General features: G+C 36.6%; 2 protein-coding genes and 1 long non-coding RNA gene across 11 annotated transcripts in view; 2 read left to right on the top strand and 1 right to left on the bottom strand.

Annotated features, from left to right (window-relative positions):
- Positions 1-16,944, bottom strand: part of glmp (glycosylated lysosomal membrane protein) — a 43,085-nt gene extending 26,141 nt beyond the window's left edge. The window contains exon 1 of the mRNA XM_051872038.1: positions 16,705-16,944. Coding sequence (XP_051727998.1) covers positions 16,705-16,803 — 99 coding nt within the window. The 5' untranslated portion in view covers positions 16,804-16,944. The remainder of the gene's footprint in view (positions 1-16,704) is intronic.
- Positions 1-23,397, top strand: part of LOC127500693 (uncharacterized) — a 114,059-nt gene that overhangs the window by 8,472 nt on the left and 82,190 nt on the right. For 4 of the 9 annotated variants that reach the window (XM_051872062.1, XM_051872059.1, XM_051872063.1 and 1 more), the window contains exons 2-4: positions 10,407-10,447; positions 12,165-12,452; positions 12,697-12,942. In XM_051872062.1, the coding sequence (XP_051728022.1) occupies positions 10,407-10,447; positions 12,165-12,452; positions 12,697-12,942 (575 nt within the window). Of the gene's footprint in view, positions 1-10,406; positions 10,448-12,164; positions 12,453-12,696; positions 12,943-13,032; positions 13,078-13,182; positions 13,894-23,397 lie in introns of those variants that run through there. The other 5 variants (XM_051872065.1, XM_051872064.1, XM_051872058.1 and 2 more) reach the window with 4 other exon arrangements.
- LOC127500698 (uncharacterized) lies at positions 16,960-22,119 on the top strand. The gene is made up of 5 exons (XR_007926396.1): positions 16,960-17,210; positions 17,682-17,731; positions 18,379-18,684; positions 19,085-19,138; positions 19,246-22,119. It is a non-coding gene; the product is annotated as an uncharacterized LOC127500698 (long non-coding RNA).

Raw genomic sequence — 23,397 nt, 5'->3', positions numbered from 1 at the left:
TTTCAGATCAAACAAATTTGAATATTAATCAAAGATAACACAAGTAAACACAACATGCACTTTTTAAATTAAGGTTTTTATTATGAAGGGAAAACAAAATCCAAACCCACATGGCCCTGTGTGAAAAAGTGCTTGCCCCCTAAACCTAATAACTGGTTGGGCCACCCTTAGCAGCAACAACTGCAATCAAGCGTTAGTGATAACTTGCAATGAGTCTGTTACAGCGCTGTGGAGGAATTTTGGCCCACTCACCTTTGCAGAATTGTTGTAATTCAGCCACATTGGAGGGTTTTCGAGCATGAACCGCCTTTTTAAGGTCATGCCACAGCATCTCAATAGGATTGAGTTCAGGACTTTGACTAGGCCACTCCAAAGTCTTCATTTTGTTTTTCTTCAGGAAGGGCGTCAACACTTTTTCACACCACTGTTTTTTATTCCCACTGTTGATTGCAATAATTTATTTCAATATGGATACTTTTGTCTCCCCAAAGGTAAACCAGCATGTGAGATGGACAAGTCTCATCCAGACTGGACTCCAACCCTGCACCTGAAGTCACAGCCACAGTGTCAGATCAGCATGGCCGCAGACAACATAGACACCGTTTGAGAGAATCTGAGGGACTTCCACGTTTTGCGATTTTGTTGTCAGTGTTTGCTACTGTTAAGACCTTCCTGCCAGTTTCAAAGAAAGGTAGCATAGAGGGCGTTTGACTGAGATGGGACTTTCATGTTTTGCCATTTTTTTTTTTTTGTCAGTGTTTGGTACTGTTAAAACCTTCCTGCCAGTTTCAAAGAAACTGGCAGAAAGGGCTTAAAGGGGATGGACGAGTCTCATCCAGACTCTGCTCCAACCCTGCACCTGGGTCACTCTGAAGTCACAGCCACAGTGTCTGATCGGCATGGCCGCAGACAACATAGAGACCATTTGACAGAGAATCTGAGGGACTTTCATGTTTTGCCATTTTGTTGTCAGTGTTTGGTACTGTTAAAACCTTCCTGCCAGTTTCAAAGAAACTGGCAGAAAGGGCTTAAAGGGGATGGACGAGTCTCATCCAGACTCTGCTCCAACCCTGCACCTGGGTCACTCTGAAGTCACAGCCACAGTGTCTGATCGGCATGGCCGCAGACAACATAGAGACCACTTGACAGAGAATCTGAGGGACTTTCATGTTTTGCCATTTTGTTGTCAGTGTTTGGTACTGTTAAAACCTTCCTGCCAGTTTCAAAGAAACTGGCAGAAAGGGCTTAAAGGGGATGGACGAGTCTCATCCAGACTCTGCTCCAACCCTGCACCTGGGTCACTCTGAAGTCACAGCCACAGTGTCTGATCGGCATGGCCGCAGACAACATAGAGACCATTTGACAGAGAATCTGAGGGACTTTCATGTTTTGCCATTTTGTTGTCAGTGTTTGGTACTGTTAAAACCTTCCTGCCAGTTTCAAAGAAACTGGCAGAAAGGGCTTAAAGGGGATGGACGAGTCTCATCCAGACTCTGCTCCAACCCTGCACCTGGGTCACTCTGAAGTCACAGCCACAGTGTCTGATCGGCATGGCCGCAGACAACATAGAGACCACTTGACAGAGAATCTGAGGGACTTTCATGTTTTGCCATTTTGTGTGTGTGTGTGTGTGTGTGGGGGGGGGGGGGATTTATTTCACTAATTCCATTCAAAAAGTGAAACTTGTATATTATATTCATTCATTACACACAGACTGATATATTTCAAATGTTTATTTCTTTTAATTTTGATGATTATAACTGACAACTAAGGAAAATCCCAAGTTCAGTATCTCAGAAAATTAGAATATTGTGAAAAGGTTCAATATTGAAGACACCTGGTGCCACACTCTAATCAGCTAATTAACTCAAAACACCTGCAAAGGCCTTTAAATGGTCTCTCAGTCTAGTTCTGTAGGCTACACAATCATGGGGAAGACTGCTGACTTGACAGTTGTCCAAAAGACGACCATTGACACCTTGCACAAGGAGGGCAAGACACAAAAGGTCATTGCAAAAGAGGCTGGCTGTTCACAGAGCTCTGTGTCCAAGCACATTAATAGAGAGGCGAAGGGAAGGAAAAGATGTGGTAGAAAAAAAGTGTACAAGCAATAGGGATAACCGCACCCTGGAGAGGATTGTGAAACAAAACCCATTCAAAAATGTGGGGGAGATTCACAAAGAATGGACTGCAGCTGGAGTCAGTGCTTCAAGAACCACTACGTACAGACGTATGCAAGACATGGGTTTCAGCTGTCGCATTCCTTGTGTCAAGCCACTCTTGAACAACAGACAGCGTCAGAAGCGTCTCGCCTGGGCTAAAGACAAAAAGGACTGGACTGCTGCTGAGTGGTCCAAAGTTATGTTCTCTGATGAAAGTAAATTTTGCATTTCCTTTGGAAATCAGGGTCCCAGAGTCTGGAGGAAGAGAGGAGAGGCACACAATCCACGTTGCTTGAGGTCCAGTGTAAAGTTTCCACAGTCAGTGATGGTTTGGGGTGCCATGTCATCTGCTGGTGTTGGTCCACTGTGTTTTCTGAGGTCCAAGGTCAACGCAGCCGTATACCAGGAAGTTTTAGAGCACTTTGTGCTTCCTGCTGCTGACCAACTTTATGGAGATGCAGATTTCATTTTCCAACAGGAATTGGCACCTGCACACAGTGCCAAAGCTACCAGTACCTGGTTTAAGGACCATGGTATCCCTGTTCTTAATTGGCCAGCAAACTTGCCTGACCTTAACCCCATAGAAAATCTATGGGGTATTGTGAAGAGAAGATGCGATATGCCAGACCCAACAATGCAGAAGAGCTGAAGGCCACTATCAGAGCAACCTGGGCTCTAATAACACCTGAGCAGTGCCACAGACTGATCGACTCCATGCCACGCCGCATTGCTGCAGTAATTCAGGCAAAAGGAGCCCCAACTAAGTATTGAGTGCTGTACATGCTCATACTTTTCATGTTCATACTTTTCAGTTGGCCAAGATTTCTAAAAATCCTTTCTTTGTATTGGTCTTAAGTAATATTCTAATTTTCTGAGATACTGAATTTGGGATTTTCCTTAGTTGTCAGTTATAATCATCAAAATTAAAAGAAATAAACATTTGAAATATATCAGTCTGTGTGTAATGAATGAATATAATATACAAGTTTCACTTTTTGAATGGAATCAACTTTTTGATGATATTCTAATTATATGACCAGCACCTGTATATGAATGCCGTGATAGGTGTTGTATTCCTACAGGTCGACGTGAGTCACCTGGGAGTCAGCTGATGCGAGCTTGACTGACGTGACCTGCCAGAACTGACGCTAATGCTGGATATGTGCTGTATGCACGCCTTTCTCCCTTGTTGTAAAACTAGAAATAACACAAAAACACTTACAGTATGTAGATCCTCCTGTTGCTTGACTGCTACTCTCTCTCTTAACAAACTGTTGCCTGGCTATTTTTTTTATAAGCTTTCTGGGGCTTACCTATTGCTCTTTCTTTATTTCTTTTTTTTCCCTCTTTCTCTTCTCTCTCTCTGCTTTCTTCTATCTTTTCTACTTTCTCTTCTTTGGATCCAGAGTGTATCCTATCAGATCAGTACCACAGCATTACTGGCTTCATCATGCAGTGAATGTTTTGGACTCTCAAGTCTGGTTTTTGTTCGTCTTTTGCAAAGTTAGTGACACTCGATAGCGAATGTCAGCTCATATATCGTTAAAATGACAATTGGTAGTTGATAAATATTGCACACCCCTATAGCCCAAATTGGCTCAGTATTATTTTGTGAGTGGAAAATGCAACTAAAACTCTTGCAATGCTGAACAAAATAAGTATTTTACAATTTTAAAATAGCTGCATACCTAATATTTATCTTTTCTGAGCGAGTGTAAATTCACCTTGAAATACAACAATACATAGCGTACCTTCACAACGGGCCTAAATGCACACCTTAAAGGGGACCTATTATGCCCCATTTTACAAGATGTAATATAAGTCTCTGATGTCCCCAGAGTGTGTATGTGAAGTTTTAGCTCAAAATACCCCACAGATCATTTTTTATAGCATGTTAAAATTGCCACTTGTAGTGGTTGAGCAAAAATGCGCTGTTTCAGTGTGGTCCCTTTAAATGCAAATGAGCTGCTGCGCTCGGCCTATGAGGGCGGAGCTTCGAGAGCTCGTTCTCCTGTCAGGATTCAGTCAGGACGCACTATAATGTCAGAAACTGCGAATATATGCTGCATGGAGATAGAACAGGTATAGTTTAGTTCAATTACAGTTATAACTTATATTGTCTTCTTGTTTTTATCCACTATATTACAACAAGCCTGTTGTACCGTCCGAATGATGGCCAAAACTATACAGATGAGTTTTATGACGTTTATCGTACTTCACACAAAAGATAAAGCATCCGTTTTTACTCTAGAAAATCACTGTAAGATCTTAATTAAACAGTTCAAGTGGCATTAAAATATTATCCATAAACTCTCTCTCTTTCCCTTGCATTATCATCAACATACACAGTGAAGAACACAGAAACACTCTTTACAACTAATAGTAAACAAATATTTAAAGACCTTATGCCTTTCGGGTGGTGCTTAATAAACTGGTAAACTTTATATCGGTAAATCAACTCTGATTGATGAAAGTGCTCTCACCTTCATTACTTCTATATCCAGTATCACTCTGGAGATTGTAAGCTGCATCACGAACAGTTTACTGATCTATCCTTGAGTAACACATTTTTAGCACAACCTCTGTTTTATATTGTCCCTTTGTATTGATATTCATTCATACAGCAGTCCGGTGTGAAATGATTCGCGCAGACATAAACGAATTTCGGCAGAACTGAGGGAGCATTTTCCTGGAAAACCAAGTTAATTCACCTCGTTTTCAGCGGCTCAGATTTAGGGAGTAAATGGAGAAAGCTCTGTGGATTAACCCATCCAGCTTTAGAACACCTAAAATGCTTGGGAGACATTCTCATCAGTGCAGCAATGGCGGACTGTGTACAGCTCGCTGTGAATACACTCGGGGCAGTTCTATGTTCAAACAACAGTGTCTGTCAACATTCGTGGGCGGATCCTGTGGCTTTTGTGACATCACACTGCCAGGGATCTGGAAACGGCTTGTTCTGAGACACTGCTTATGATTTCTGGGGATTAAAAAAAAAGGAGTGGGTGGAATTTTATCATTATAGGGTGGTTGTGTACACACACTGCCAACACACATTTATGTCCAAACACCATGCAAAAGTGAATTTTGAATAATAGGTCCCCTTTAAGAAAAATGTGCTTTTCAGTACTCCGATTTTAAAACAGTCAATTTAGCAATTTAAGTTTGTACTATATTTGGTTTATTTTGATACCTAGCCTACATAAAATAATTAATTTTTATTCATTTAAATGTTAATTTTGAATATACAGAAACTATATTATTACTCATATAGGCTACTATTATTTTACCCAAAATACATAGTTCGGTTAATTGAAAAAAAAAAACTTTAATTAGCCTACCTTGAACAAAGCTGAAAAACATTTACAAAATATATTCAATAATTTGATCATTCTCATTTGCTACATAAATCTTCAACATTTTTAAAAACATTACATATTAGATAAAATGAGTGCAGAATCAACTCTGCATTGCTGGGTGGCGTCAAGGATCAGCCAAATTAGTGCTGAATTTTTGTGCCAACTAGGGGTTTAAAAGAGAATAAAGTCAAACGTACCTTCAGCCCCGTTGTGTAAAAATGCAATTACGACGAGTAATGCTGGGAACAATTTAAGCTAAAATGGCTTGCCATACCAGTTGTTTTAGTTTTTATATATGCCCCTAATTAAGATAATGATGAGTTCTTTAAGTTTTTTCTTTAAGTCTTCCAAATGTGGATGATCACCACATAATTATTGGAGGTGACTTCAATTTGGTCCAAGACATCTCGCTTGATAGGTCTTCCGCTAAGCAGTCTGTTTTATCTAAATCGGCGAACTTGGTATTAAATTATGCCTCGCAGCTGGGACTATCTGACCCCTGGAGATTTAAGAATCCGCAAGATAAAGCTTTCTCATTCTTTTCTCATGTACATTGCACATTTTCAAGAATTGACTTTTTCTTGCTAGATAACAAGTTGTTAAACTGTATTAATGCATGTACATATCACAGAGTAGGGATTTCTGATCACGCCCCTGTTTCAATTGATATTGCTTTATCCCCCAGTAGATTCTCACCCTCCTTTTGGAGATTTGACTCTTCTAGACTATCAGATGACACATTTCAGAAATTTGTTGCATCACAGATTCATATATATTTTGAACTCAATCAGACCCCAGATGTCAGTAGTCTTACTCTTTGGGAGGCCTGTAAGACCTTTATCCATGGGCAGGTTATTTCCTATGTTTCTCATTTGAGGAAGGCAGAAAAATCTAGACTGTTGTTGAAGATCTGCATAAGCTATATGTGATCTATGCTGCCTCTCCATTAGGGATGCACCGATCCGGCTTTTTTTGCTTCCGATACCGATCCGATATTCAAGTAATAATAAAAAAAAGTGCTAAATTGCCTAATAAACTGTATGCCTCACTTAGGGCTATGACGGTCGGCATGACAAAAGCACCACCGCAGTCGTGGAGTGTCACCGGCGGTAGTGTGACGTGTATATATATATATATATATATATATATATAATATAATATATAATCTCAAAGGTCGCGTTAACCGAAAACTAAATATATTTATATATAAATATAGGCTATACTATAAAATTAAAAGACATTTCTTTTAAATTTATAGCGGAGTTTTTTTTTAATGAGGCAGCAACATATGATAGATAGGACAGAACAAAAAAAATGCTATTAACAATCTTTCATTGCGCAAAAGTATTATAATATGAACGGCTCCCATACAGAGCGGCACAAAGCGCTTATGTGCATCCCGTGTGCAGAATGATGCGCTTGAAGCACAGCGGCAGTGCTTCGCATTGAAAAGTTCAAAGCACAAAGTGAAGATATATTGATGCGTATTGCATTAACGGTATTGTTATCTACAGATGAAGTATAATAATAGAAACATGGAATCATCTTGGAGAGAGTTTCATTGTGTTGACTGTTGTAACCGAATGCGACACGCAGTTTGAATGCTGAATTGAGAATGATTGACAGCCGTAGCGGAGGGAGGCATTTACGTGAACTTTAATTTAACGACTTAAATATTTATCTGTACCTCAAATTAAACTATGGAATGGCTTCAGAACACTTGGAATATAGTGCACAGAAACTTTCTGGTGCTTTTTAATGTTTTTGTGCCTTTTGTGGAGCCTAACAATAACACAGACTATGTATTACAGCCATATACTGATACACACAGTATCGGATTTGGATCGGTCCCGTCCGGCCGATACCCGATCCGGCAAAAATGGCAGTATCGGAGCCGATACCCGATCTGAATATCGGATCGGTGCATCCCTACTCTCCATCCCCCTCCTGTTATACTAAACGGTTACAGTTACATGCAGAATATGATCTTTTGATGACAAATATAACAGTGAGGCAACTTGACAATGTAGACAACAATTCTTTGAACAGGGTGACAAGGCAGGGAAGCTCTTGGCTAGTGCTTCAAGGTGGATTTCAAGAGTTAGATCAGCAACAGGTGCACTGATATCAGATCAAGTTGGGATTAATTCTATCTTTTCAGATTATTATGCTATTTTGTATACTTCAGAGAACTCCCCAAATGTCTCAGCGAGCTTTGATTTTCTCAATTTATTAACCTTCCCTAAAATTGATGGAAGTCTTGCTAGAAGTTTGGGTAACCCAATCACTGAGCTAGAGATACTAGAGGCCATTAAATCTATGCAGTCTGGAAAGTCTCCTGGCCCTGATCGCTTTACAGCCACATTTTACAAATCTTTTGCTTCCTTGCTGATCCCCACCTTGACAAGGCTATACAATGATTCTTTTACGACAGGCCGCCTTCCTCCAACCTTATCCGAGGCTTCCATCTCTCTGCTCCTTAAAAAAGATAAGGACCAATAGTGGCAGTTATAGGCCAATATCACTCCTCAATGTTGATTTTAAAATTTTGGCCAAAGTTTTATGTTCTCGCCTTCAGATGGTGCTGCCGTCTTTAATCTCCCATGATCAGACAGGTTTCACACCAGGAAGACATTCATTTTTTAATACTAGGAAGCTTCTTAATATTCTTTTCTCACCCCCATCTGATTCACCGGAAATCATACTGTCTTTGGAAGCTGAAAAAGCATTCGACAGGGTAGAATGGGATTACCTTTTTTTTTGTTTTGGACAAATTTGGATTTGATTCTAACTTTATCTCTTGGATTTGACTTCTTTATTCATCCCGTCGCCTCTGTGCTCACTAATGGCTTGTGGTCACCCCTCTTTTCTCTTCATCGTGGGACACGTCAGGGTTGCCCTCTTTCCCCTTTACTCTTTAATCTTGCTATAGAGCCTCTTGCTATCTGGCTTCAATATGAGACAAGCTGTATTTTTTTTTCCTTCTCTTTTTGATTTAATAAATGTACAGCTGTTTTGTCTTGTTAAATACCAATAAAAAGATTGGGACAAAAGAAAATTCCTGCATTCACTAAAAGCAGATGTCAACTCAATGCTAAGGATGTGGAAGACACACGTGCTATAGCAGACCTTAGGATACACATAGAAAGGGTAATAGTTAGCTTGCACAATAAGTACACACTATTACATAACACAATGAGATTAAACATGTTTGTATTTGGTGTGGGTGTGTGTGTACCTTCCTTAGAATGAACATGGTATGCTATTTGTACTTTAAATACTTCAGATGAAAATGGATGACAATTTGATCATTAAAAACTTATATTTTAATAAAAAAAATTTTGTTTCTTGTGTTGAACTACTTTGAAACACTGAATTTCAAGTAACAAATTTCAAGTAACAGGCTAATACTCTGAGTCAAGTAAAACACTTTAAAACACTTAAAAAACCTTCTTAACTGAGTAGGCCTAAGTGCAATTCTTTCATAAACACAGTAAGAACAATCACTTAAAAAAAAAAAAAAAAAAGGAATTAAAGGAGAATGAGAAATTAGAAATGTAAAAATTGGTTTAAACAATTTAAGCAAATGGGCGACCTGAATAATCAGGGATGTCTGGGTTTCAGGGTGTAGGAGTCGAGGCGTGGCAACAGGGAATAAAGGGCACAACAAGGCCTCCACAGCAAAAATCACCGTTCCCTTACACATGTAAACACTCTCACACACCACGCAACACGGCACTCGTGAAGAACCCCCCCCCCCCCCCCCCCCCCCCCACACACACACAATAACCCACAAATCAACTTATAGATACGGAAATTTAGAATACCAAATAGACTAATATAAAGTAGAAAAAAATAATAATCACTTATTACAATACAAACAGAAAATAGAAAATGAAATAGAAACTCAAATTAACCAAAATTCACAATCACTAATATAACACAAAAAGAAAAACACCAATATCCTTAAACAATAAACCAATACAATAAAAAAAAAAAACCCAACCAACAAAACATGCACATTAACAAATGTTTACATGATAATACTAGTTGTAATGAAGAGGAAAAAAAAAAAACAGTTGAACCAGCCAACAAGCACACACACACACACACACACACACACACACACTCAATGAAACTTCAATCACAAATCAAAAACAAATTAAACCATAACACAAAACAGCAAAACCAAACAATCAGGCAGACAACGCATGCTGAGAAGCTGAGGGCTCGTCTAGTTCTAGTCTATCTGAAGGCAATGTGCACGTTGGAGAGATAAACCCTCGTCTGTACGGTAAAGCGATCACTCGTACTGGCCGTGCTTGAATCAGTCTCACCCAAACCTCCGACTATACACAAACAAAGATGCCACTACAATACAAGCGAATTCTTAAATATAGATAAAGAAAATAAAAATATGTTATATAATATTTGGGCAGTTACATACATTTGAAAAGGTTTAGAATTTCTGTTGTTTTTTAAAAATGAAAAATTAATTTACCAAATACATTAAATATACACTACCGTTCAAAAGTTTGGGATTGGTAAGATTTTTATCTTTATTTCCACATATTCTGAACTGTACAAGAATGATTTATATTTGCCATGTTCTTTTTTAACTGTATTTGACTGATCAAAATAAATCGCCCACACACACACACACACACACACACACGCCCATTGTGTTTTCTATGATAGGAGAAACAAAGATAAAAAAGATTATAGTTTGATGTTTCTTATTGGATATTTTGTTAACATGTGAGATCCACATGTGAATGAAAATCTTTAAATAAAGTGTGAGTTTAATGTAGTGTGTATTGTAGTCAGTTGTGTAATATCACTCTTCATCATCTGTCTCATCACAGCTCTTCTGTTTTCTCATCAGGTTGAATCTTCTGCTGCTGCTGTGTCTCGTCTATCATAGCGGTCAGTATAATTTATGTTCATAAAAACATTTTTGATTTTAAAGCTAGAGTTATTCTAGTCAATAGTTTTACTGTTGTGCCACTCAGCCAAGTGATCTGGTGGGTGTTTGTGAATTTATTACATAATATAATAATTATTACATCATATTACATAAATAACACTGTCACGATTGGATCCTCTGCACCAGATCTCTCGGGCCGCCAGAGGGAGTCCTCTCCCGGGTATTAGGTTCAATTGGACTACATTTCCCATACACCCACATACCTGGGACTGATCACACCCGCACCTGCCGCCAATCACCTCATTACCCATGCGCTATAAAACACACACTCACACACAGTTCCTTGTGAAGTCTTGATCAGCCATGGTTATCATTTCTGAGTGTTTATTCCTGATTGTTTGCCTGTTATCGATTGGGTTGTTATTCTGGACTGTGATTCTTGCTGCCTGCCTTCTTGACTGCCTGTTATTGTTTATCCCTGCCTGCCGCCTGCCTTGACCCTCTGCCTGTTACCTGGTTTATGATTTAGACTGCCCTTATTGTTGAATAAACTGTGTTTTTCGGTGTGTATTTTGATCTTAACACCTTTAACCTTATTATTTATTATTCTCGGTAAAGTAATTCTATTATTCTAGGTAAAGTAAGTCGAGTCTGGCCTAAATTATAAGCATTTAAAATTACTTACAATTTGGTCAGAAGACTTCTCTGTGGTGTGTTCTTGTTCAAAGTCTTAAAACACTATAAATCAAGCCAAGGTAGGCAGCTTTTGTAATCAGTTAAATTTCTTTTAATTGGTTACTTTTCTTTTTATAATAAACAAAAATGTAAAGGCAAATAAAACTTCATCATTAAGGTATAAGATACAATAATCACTCTTTTGAGTCAAAGGTATAGTCAGCTCTGGGCTTCCCATCTTCAGCTTGGGGTTTCTTGTCCTCAGCTCTGGGCTTCTAGGCGTCGGGGGTACTGACGTATCAGTATCCCAAGAGGCAATCAACTCATCATTCTTTTATACTCGTGTTGTTTATTGCAGACGTTGGGTTATCTTCTTGATTGACGTACGTTGTAACTTTCCCAAAGTTTCCAGATCCTTCTCAAGGCCTCGCAGGTGCGAGCTGTCTGGCTTTTGTGTCCTTGAACTCCAGTAAACTCATCCAAGATGGCTGATGTCCTTCTAAGGTTCTAGGAGTAGAACCACAGTTCTCTGTGTCCTTGAGCACACACACATAGAACCACACACACATATCCAACAATAACTGTACATCTCTGGCCATACAGTATAATACATTTCTTAGAAACAAACAAATATAAATAACAATAATATTGTAAGCAATGCCTAATATTTAATACACTGGCCAAATGTGTAGCAACAGACTTCCAAAATCTAAACAAGGAGGCAGGGTAATTGCATTTTCTCGATATAATACAACAACTGCAAATGGATCAATACCCTTCTGAGTCGTTACAAACACACTGACATCACTGGTTTATCAATGCAGTTTATTCCAGTTTATTGATTAATAAATGTTGTTCATGAGTTCACTATAACTGCACTGACACGTCTGATACTGATTTATACTGTCTTCAACATCTGAATCATTTATAATGTGCCACTTGTTGCTTTCATTTATTTATTTATTATTTTAATCCAGTGCACTAAAAATTGTTTTTCAGTATTAATACTTTGTATTGAATATTTACTGTCTGTATTTACAGGAACTGCCACTATACATGTGACAGGAAAAAAGGGAAACAGCATCACCCTGCCATGTGATTTTGAGGACAGAGAGATTTTGGTCATTAGTTTGAACAGTTTGTCAAAAAACATCCCTGTGTGTCAGGAGAAAAACTGTAGTGGTCGAGTGTTTAAAGAAGGATCATGTGACGTCATCATCAAGGATCTGATCTTCAGTGACGCTGGGAAATATATTCTGATAGTCTTTTACAATAATGATCAGAGAGAAGTGAAGCGACGAATCCTGAAGTATCATCTTCATATTCAGGGTAAAGTCAAAACTGATCAAACCATCATGAGATTTCTTCTTTTCCTTTAATAGTGTTGATATTGAGTGCAGGACTAAAACAACACAAACACTGAATGGGACACGTTTAATATTCTGATTGGATTGAGTTTTTCCAATGACTGATTTCATCAAAATGATAAATGATTATATGATTATTTTATGGTCTTGATTGATTGACACCATTATTATAATGATTGAGGATTAATGTCTCTGTTTCTCCTCAGATGAGATTTCTGTGAAGAGAGGAGAGGAGCTGAAGATGGATGTTCTGTTGATCAATGCTGATAAAGTGGAGAAAAACTCCAGTGGAGAGTGGACAGAGGTGTGGACGAGAGGTCACGGGGTCAGCAGTGATCGACTGAACGACAGAGATGGAAACCTGACCATTAATGTGTTTACAGTCAATGACACTGGAACATACAGAGTTCTGGACTCTGAAGGAGAAATCTTGATCACAGTCACAGTCACAGGTGAGAGAAGATCAGTGGATGATCAGAAATATCATTTAATCAGCAAATTAATAATAAACTGCATGACGAACCTTTCAATATTCTGTACAGAATCGAACAACACAGATGAAGACAAAACTGACTCTGAACATCACAGTGAGTAAAACAGGAGCATGAGAGATTTACAACATTCTTACACAGTGAATTATAAATATATAAAAAAATAAAAATATGTGCTCTCTTCCCACTTTTCTCTTCCAGCTGTAGATTATTGGATTTTGGCTTTTGGACTGACTGTGATTCTGGTTCTGACTGCTGTGGTGTTACACAAACATCTGCTCAGAGATTATATTCAGCGTGTCATTAGAAGGAGGAAAGAGGGACTGAGATCAGGAGATCCAGAAGCACTGAAGGTCTATGAAGATCTCTGTCGAGGGTCTGTGAAACATGATCAAACTCTGCAGGACACACAGTGACATCACTGGATAATACTGGAATCTGAACATATTTTATCACAGTATTGATCATCACACTCTTAGAGACTTTGAGATTAGAGATTAAAACATGGTATCTTATCTCAGGAATCTGTCTGTTACTGTATCTGCTCCTCAGGTGTGGTTAATGAAGAGATCTGTTCATTCACTCCATCTACATTTACTGCTGGTACTGAGACTCAAACCCACAACCTTCCTGTTACAAGTCCAACTGTCTAACCATTAGGCCACAACTGACCCTTAAACTAGGAACTATTGAAAAAAAAAGGGGAAAGTGTTCATAGTGTGAACAGTGAGAATGAATATCTGTGTCAAACTGACATCCACAGTGTGGATGTACATGTGAATATTTTGTACAGTTTTCTATTTAAAAATGTGATATTTATATGTTGCTTTTGATTGTTTAATCGGTCATATACACTGATCTTTGTACATCTGCAAGTCATATCTAATGCAAAAACTAAACCACTTTTGTAAGAAATCTTGTATGTTTTTGTATGAATGAAATATTTTTACTATGTTCAGAAAATGTTTTTTAATAATAATATATAGAGTGAAATATGAAGAGGATGTTTAGATAGTTTAGCTCTTGCTGCATCACAGATTCAGACACATTCAGGACTGAAATCAGACTGAAATGATCAGAGATCTTGTTCAAAATCAACTTCAGCCGCTCTAAACATCATATTCAGCCGTATGTGGAGCTGAACAGAAGAAGCTCAGTGTTTGATGGACTTTCTTGTCTTATTATTAGTGGTCATTAATGGACTGTACTGGACTCAGAAATCTCCACACTGTTCTGTTAGTCAAGTGTCTGATCAAACATCTTCAACAGCTCAATCTGCACTGAAGGAATCACCAGTAGAGGGCGATAAACACAGAGTCACTTTACTGTGGTCAGATCTGTGCTGTTTTACACTCACTAAAGTGCTTTATCTCTGTGTAAATGTGATTGTGATGTGTGTCTGTGTCTGTCACATTAAACAGCTGTCTGCTTTTGTTGACATTTGTGGATTGATTTATTAATTCAATATCAATAAACTATATTCAAGCTTAGAGTTTAAGTAGCATGTTTTAATCAACTGCAATTTTTACATGTAGATATCAATAAGAAAAACTTGAGTCAAGATCTGTCACAGCCAAAACAAGCAAACACATGCTTGAACATCATTAGACCTACAAGACTTTTGTTAGAAATTTACATCTTTAGACATTATATATTTCGGAGCATTATTAAGCTGAGTTTAAGAGAAAATATAAATGCTGTCTATTTTATAGCACATAAAGCTTGATTATAAATAAAGTGTCTTCAATGTTGAATGTTGTTGAGAGTTTTGAACAAATAAACAGCAGTAAACTAAGAAATCACACATGTGAGGTACAGAAAGAAGCATGAAAATGAAAAGTATATTAAATTAATATGTGACTAAAAAGAGAGAATGTTTTTGAATGTATAGTACACATTACTCTTCTTATTGTATGATGATTGATTTTCCCTTTTTCTTGAGTGTTCACCTGAAGGAATAGTTCACCAAAAATGAGAATTCTGTCATGATTTACTCTGTCATCAAACCTGTACGAGTTTCTTTCTTCTGCTGAACACAACAGAAGATATTTCGAAGAATGACTGTAAACAGAAGGTCCCACTGACTTCCATAGTTTTCTTTTTTCCATACTGTAACAAACCCTGAATGAATCTCACTCTGGTGAACACTAGTGCAGAGCTGTAGGTCAGCGCCCCCTATTGGTCAAGAGATATAATGAAATGTATGAATATGCTTATAACAAATGAAAAATTCAATATATTTTAATTTAACTTACATTTTTAGATTTGTTGTTTTATGCCAAGTCCTACGATAACAAATTTGCCATATTCTACCATACTTACTGTCCACCATATTGAATTTTATTCAAAACCTACTTTTCGAACTCCTCCTAAAGTGTTTGTCCAATTTGCACAGAATTTGGTATGTAGCATCTACTCACACTCCAGGCAAAAAGTTATTAAAAGATTTTTGATCGGCCAATCCGTTCTTGTACAGCACGTCAACGAATTTGATGGCGAGAAAGGAAAATGGCTCTAGCGTGTCCCAGTCCTCGCGCATGAACCAGAAGCACTCCAGGAGGAAGAGACGAGGGAGGATTCAGACCGGGGTTCAGCTCCAGAGACACCTGAGGAGAACAGAGGAGAGAGAGCATCACATCAGCCAATGATGTTAGTCTGATCACAGTAATGATTACTGCATATGCCCTCATGTTCCTGCGTTATGAATTTATAGTTACATAGAGTTGTACAACAACATATTATTTAAATAGATTTTTAATAAGGAAAACTTGATTGCACTGAGGAATATTAATTAACTTTGTGTACTTACTGTAGGTTTAGCAGGATTAGGGTTTGATTTAGAGTTTAGTTGCATGTAATTATGCATAATTTATAGTTATTACTATAGTAACGTCATGTGACAGGGACACTAAAATAAAGTGTGACCCAAAATTTAAGATTAAATTACATGTTTAAAATAAAATATATCACTTTTTCTGGTGCGACAAATTAAAACGTTGGAAGAACAAACGAACCAATCAGAAAGAAAAACATTATACTGATTTAATTAAATAATAATGTTGATCACTTTACAATTACACTTTTACAATTACAATATTAAGGTTATTTATTAATAACTTGTCAAATGTCTGTAACGCTGTGACTGTAAATGATTGTAAATCAGTTAAAATCAGTTCACATTCAGTTGTACAGCTGATCTAGACTGAGATTAATATTCATTTTAATTCAAAATATGATAACATGACAATCAAGAGCAGGTTATGATATTAAAGGTCTTATGTATGAAACAACAGCACACATAAATCATTAATACACTAATTAATGTCACTAATTAAACTGAATTAAGATCTAGTTTCATCTAATCTTACAAAAACACACAAAGATGAACCTGATAATCAACAAAAATGAGCCAAAATGTTCAATTACACAACATGGTGTGTGAGACACAATACTATAGTAATGTTATTTTAGATATGTACTATGGTATTATTTAAAGTACCATGGTAAATAATTATGGTAATCAAACAGTTAATCAAAGTACTATGATCTTATCTGACTGAATCACTGTAAAAGATCTCAAATAAACACAACCTCCATAGATTAGAATAAAAACTAACTATAAATAATAATGATTTTTCTAAACGTATTTGGCGGTTTTAAGGATTATTTGTTGTTGCATCTTCATGAAGTTTGTTCAGTTTTATCTCATTTGTTTATTTTTACCTTCCGTCGAAATGTGTCTCCATTCCCCAGGAATCCAAACGCAGCTCCAAACACAACAAACAACACCGAGCAGATCAAACTCACTCTGAACATCGACATTTTTACTCTCTGAACACAGAAGAGGAATGAAGAAATGACATTCTGCAGTGTTGTGGTTTCAGATCATGTGACCCGTGCGGCGCTTCATCTTGTCACGTGATCCAGACACGGAAACAGCCATTCCTTCAAAATGAGAGTCTTACAAGTCTTTTTTTTTTTTTTTTTTAAACTATTAGTTAATTGTTGAATTCATAAGCGAATGGTTAAATAAATAATGTCAGTCAGAACATCATGCAGTATTATGTTAATGTACCGATCGATCAATCTGCTTTGAAAGAATAACCAGTAGATGAAAATATCCAAACCAAACGCTTTTCCTTTAGTCGAGTCTCGATGAAGAAGATGTCGTCCGGTGGTTTACAAAGTTTTGACGGCTGAACATAAAATGAATGCGGAACAATTGCAATGTAAGTTTTCTTTTCTTTCTTTTTTTTTTTTTTTAATAAATCAAGCTTGTTTTTGTGTTTTACCAATATTTGTGTTTCTGTTTATGGAAAACTAAACCTGATAGCCTAATGACGCGGAAGTAAGTATGCTGAATGAATCCATAGGCCTACTGCGATTATGATGTTTTTTTTTTTAATTTATTTATGGGGTTATTAAACATAATTATTAGATTGTTCGTGAATTTCTGAAGCCTGTTGTTTGTTTTGAATTTGACTGATCATTTTCAGTGTTACACAGGAGTCATAAAACCAAACAGATTATAGTTTGATGTTTCTTATTTGACATTTTTATCATGTCAGATCCACATGTGTCAAATATTTCAGACTAAGTGAATGTTTAGTAATGTTTTACTGCTCAGGAACGTGTTTTATCTCTGTATAAATATCTGATTATTATCCTGAACATAATCCAGCTCTTCTGTTTCTCTTCAGGTTCAGATGCTTGAATCTTCTGCTGTTGTTGTGTTTGATACATTATATCGGTCAGTATCATTTTTGTTGATAAATTGTAACAATCTTTGATTTTCAGTTCCAGGTTGATCTAGTCGATTGTTTATATTTTGCTTGAAATAATGAACCTGTATTTTGAAGAGTGTTTCTGTGTTTTCTGTGTTCTTTAGTATTTTTCTTTCATGTATGTGGTGTCAATATACAATATACTAGATTGGTTTATCTTTTTATTTTTATTATTACTAAAATTAAATTAAAATTAAGTTGCATTAACATCCTGCTCTCTCATGTCTCTGCATTTACATGACGTTACAGATTCAAATTAAACAAATCAAATCTAGACAGAGATAAAGTCAGATTTTCAGGTCAAATCTGAGTCAGAAAGTGATTGAACGTAACCCGTCTGGAGATGCTCATTGGTTCATTCAGTGTAAGGAGTGTGTGTGTGACTGTGAAACATCTTGAGCGAAAGAAAATCCAGTACAATAACTCCAGAATATTGTATGGATGAAGGAAGGGGTTTGTGCTGGACAGTGTTTTGACTGTGAAAAAGGTTAAAAATCATGTTTTAGAGTTTCATTAAATGTTTGTGAGTTTGATTTCTTTTGTTTTGCAACTTGACAAAGAAAAGGAAAACTTTTACAGTTTTGATACTCAGTATTTTTCTGTCTGTTTGCAGAATCCTCTGGAAACACTCCTCGATCTGTGACGGGGGAACAAGGAGGCAGCGTCACCCTGCCATGTGAATTTGAGGACGGAGAGATTTCAGATATTGTTTTAAGTAGATTTTCAAAAATTATCCTTGTTTGTCATAATGAAGAATGTGAGAGTGAAAATGGCAGATTATTGAAAAAAGGATCATGTGACGTCATCATCAAGGATCTGAGATTCACTGACGCTGGGAAATATATTCTGAGACTCTATTACACTAATGATCAGAGAGAACCGAAGCAACAAACCCTGCAGTACCATCTTCATATTCATGGTAAAGTCAAAACTGTGTTTCTGGATTTCTTTTAGTAATTGTGTTGGTCCTGCATGAGGGACTGTAACCATCAGAGACACTGAATGGGACTTGTCCTGCCTAAATGATTGGTCTCGTCCAATATGGGTCTTTCCAAACCTGATCATTAATGAGTTTACATCCACTGACACTGGAACATACACACAGCAAAACATACACACTTCCAGTGTCACCCGGTGTATATATAATCCGGTGTGTTTGGCAATGTTAATTTAACACTAACAGTGTTCATTTAACACTGGAGGTTTTACTGTGCAGAGTTCTGGACTCTGAAGGAGAAATCTTGATCACAGAAGTTTATTCATCATGATTTGAACAGCAAATGCTAAACTGTGTGAGTAACCTGTGATATCCTCTACAGAATCAAAGGGAAAACCGGACACAGATGAAGACAAATCTAATGATACTGAAGAATGTAAGTAAATCAGGAGTCATTGAGAACTTTACAAAATCTTTAAGCAGTGAGATTAAAAAAGAAAAAACATTTAAACAAATCTGTGTTCTCTTCCTTCCTCCTTCCAGCTGTAGAGTCTTGGATTATTGTGCTGTCTCCTCTCATTGGAGCTCTGCTGGTTCTGCTGGTTCTGGTTATATGTGCTGTCATCTGGAAACACCAATGTCGGCACAGGGACACAGAATATGATCTCTACCAAAGAGGGGTCCCAATGCAAGACATTGTACAGTAGTCCAGAACATCTAGAGATGACACTGGTAACTTGTAATTTGCCTTCAGAGCCAAAACATCCACAGAGGGTTCTGTCAACATGTATGAATACACTCATGAACATTAGGGATGGACCTCTGTTCTTCATGTTGACAGTATCTGCAGTGGTTCAGAGGGTAACACTGTCTCCTCACAGCAGAAGATCCTCGGTTCATCTGAGTCTGAGTCTCTTCTGTGTGGAGTTCACATGTTCTCCTCGTGTCCGTGTGGGTTTACTGCACACAGTCCAAAGACACACAGGTTAGCTGGACATGCCAAATTGACTGTAGGTGTGATTGTGTGTGTGTGTGTGTGTGTGTGTGTGTGTGTGTGTGTGTGTTAGGGGTGGGAATCTTTAGGCACCTCACAATCCGATCCGATTCCGATTCTGAGAGTCACGATCTGATTCCACTTTTTTTCTTATTAATTAATTAATTAGTTTTTTTTATTTATTTAATACATAGTCTATATAATTAGTACTTTTTAAATTAGTACTTTTTTTTTTAAAAAATTACTAGTTTAAAATTTTTTTATAATTTTAAGATTTTTAAATATAGGCTATCAACAGCTTCAAAACATAAAAGCAAGTAGTCTATTAAATAATAATAAGAAGAATAAGAACAACAAAACATTACAAGCAATAAACAAAGAGTGTTTTCAGTATTTAAGAATATCTGAACGTTTTCCATTGAAAAGCTGTGAGTGATTTTTCTCTTTCTCAGCTTTACGGTTGTTTGATTATTACTGATATCATCATAGACATTGGAAGAATAAGCTGCATTCACAATAATCCACAGATCTCTTTTGAAATATAAGATGTTTTTGTCCTGTCTGTTTAATCCCTCAAGACATCTAACTGAGTTTACATTAATTTTGCATCATTAAAAGCGTTTCGAGATGCGAGTACGCTACATTTAAACACTTAAAGGAACACTCCACTTTTTTTGAAAATAGGCTCATTTTCCAACTCCCCTAGAGTTAAACAGTTGAGTTTTACCGTTTTCGAATCCATTCGGCCGATCTCCGGGTCTGGCGGTACCACTTTTAGCATAGCTTAGCATAGTTCATTGAATCTGATGAGACCGTTAGCATCTCGCTCAAAAATGACCAAAGAGTTTAGATATTTTTCCTATTTAAAACTTGACTCTTCTGTAGTTACATCGTGTACTAAGACCGACGGAAAATGAAAAGTTGTGATTTTCTAGGCCGATATAGCTAGGAACTATACTCTCATTCCGGCGTAATAATCAAGGAACTTTGCTGCCGTACCATTTACTGTTAGTTCATCTTGGTGGCTGTTACAGTAAAAACACAGTAAAAGTTTTCTTGAGAATTCCACATTTAATACTCATTTTATATGCAAAGTTGTTAACCCGTCACATCAGTGGGTGTTTACACTGAAGGGTACACTGTAAAAAATTAATGTGATTTTAACAGTAAAATATTGTAAAAACGCTACAGAAAAAAAATGTAAATAGGTTAACAGTAAGTTCCCGTACTATATACAGGGAAAAACTGTAAAAGCGCTTACCAGACATTTAATGTAATTTTCACAGTAAAATGCTGTAAATTTTACAATTTTTAGAAGTAAAAAAGAACAAATCAATGTATAAAAACTGTAAACTGAAGGAACATTTTTTAATAAACTTTTTTAATAAACTCAAAAACTGTAAACTGATATTCCCACAATTCCCTGTGTGACACTCCACATTTGAAAGTATTTTGTTTAAATAATCATGTTTCTTAATAGTTTTTGTTATCAGTTATGTACATTAGGGTTTTATGTTACATCTTCTGTTGTTTAATGAATGTTTATCGCATTATGTAAGTGTTGTGGGTTACCATGATGGTGTTTTGCGTTTGCGTGAATGACTCTTTGCACCCTCTTTACATTAGTATATACTTCAGCTCGTGGAAGATTATAAGTGCACCTCAGGAAACATTATATGAAATGATTTAAAAATGCATTTAATAGCTCCTTTAAGAAGTGAGATTTAATAAGAAGAAGGAAAAAAAAAACATTAACACCTTCAGCTGTTTGGTTTTGGTTTGCGATTGGACTGATTGGGGTTCCGCTGGTTCTGGCTCCGATTATGCTTGTCATCAAAAGGTGAAACATTGATTTCTGGATGGGAAGTTGTATAGGGAGCCCAGAACACCTAGAAACCTCTCAGGTCCTTTTCATTTTCCTTCAGAGCCAACAGATCTACAGAGGATTCTGTCAACACATTTCTGCAACATATATTTAATTACAATACATATGAACATTTGCACTGCACCCCTACACCAAGATTCTGTTTAACTGTATCTGCATTTAGTCAAAGCAAGCTAGAGAATGGTAACTGAATAACTGAATAATTTAACTATTTTTAGATATTTAGACAGATACACACACTGCAAAAAATGCTTCTCTTAGATTTTTTGTCTTGTTTCCTGTGTCAAACTGTGAAAGACAGTGTGTGTACACATGTATAAATTTTATATATTCAAAATTGTCTTTTTAAATATGTATATGTATGGCCTTTGGAAGAGTCTTAGCTTCTCCTATAGTGTCTTCATCATCATCATCATCATCATCATCTATTAGAGATTTTCCTTTCCACTGTTGATTTTGTGTGTTTAATAGGTCATCTGAACTATTCTTTGTAAGTCTTCCAGTTAAAACTACACAAATAAAACCACTTTTGTTGGAATTTTTTGTTTCGTTTTTTTTTTTTTTTTTTTTTGTGTGTGTGTGTGTGTGTACAGTATTTTTGTATGGATTAAATATTTTATTTTATTTTTTTTTTTTTACCAGTTTATGTTTTTTATAATATATATAATGAAATACAAAGACAATGTTTCAGGGTTCCTACGCAGTTTGGAAAAGTATGGAAATGTATGTAATTTGATTTGAGTAATTTCCAGGTCTGGAAAAGTATGGAAAAAAGAAATCAGAGTATGGAAAATATTTGTGACTATTGGCTCTATTCAGTTTTTTAATTTATCATACCTGTAAACTAGTCACTTTTTGGCGAAATTAGCCGTTTTGAATCAAAATCCGTCATTTATGTGAATCGTTTAGATCCGAAGAGTTTTTTTTCAGGGTGAGTGTGTGTGTGTGTGTGTTACAAGATTCTCATAAGAATCAAAAATGGGCTACTTTCCCATAGACTTGAATGAGTCGCGATCTTTCTTGGTGCTCTGTGGCGTGACAGATCGCTGTAGCGCTCGTGAATCAACCATCTCTTCCGCTTTAATAGTTACAACACAAAATAAACATGATTGAATATCCAAAGGTATGTTGAAAGATACAGTACAACTTACCGAAATCTGTATCATGTCACATGTAATCGATCAATCAATGTTTCAACCGCAGAAATCCGTCAATAAAACAGCTTGAAAAAAAAAGCCGTTCAATGTCCAAAAACTCATTATTTAGCTACAAAAATTAACTTCGAGAGGAGCATTTTGCTAAATATATGCACTATAGGCTATTGCATATTCATTGTATTTGTACTTAACATGTGCTTCGATATTGAATGTATAAATATGTTTTAAGACAGCCTTAAATGCTTAAATGTTTAGGCCTACATAAAAAAAAGAGTAGAAAAATAATTGTCATTCAAAATTATTATAAAAACTTCCTTATGTGTAATTTAGCCTATATGCAAGTAGCTTACAAATCAATTTTAACCTAATATTATAATGATGTACCAGCTGTGGTTCCCTGTATAGTTTACAGCATTAGTTGAGAGAGTTTATTAGTTTATTTCTTTGAGGAAATTTGTCATGTACTGTACCTGATAGGCCCCAAATTAATCAATACTGAATCAAAGGTAATCAAATCAAAATCAAATCGCAAGCTTCTGAATCAAAATCACATTCAGTTGTGAAATTTGTCAATGCTCAGCCCTAGTGCCAATATATATATTTTATATATAAGCAGTCTTTCAGAATGCTCTCAATTACATGTAGCCTAGATCAGATGC

This window comes from Ctenopharyngodon idella, chromosome 19 (genome assembly GCF_019924925.1).
Source record: "Ctenopharyngodon idella isolate HZGC_01 chromosome 19, HZGC01, whole genome shotgun sequence".
Classification (NCBI taxonomy): domain Eukaryota; kingdom Metazoa; phylum Chordata; class Actinopteri; order Cypriniformes; family Xenocyprididae; genus Ctenopharyngodon; species Ctenopharyngodon idella.
Note: the sequence above shows the minus strand (reverse complement) of the source record. Positions and strands in the feature narration are given on the sequence as shown.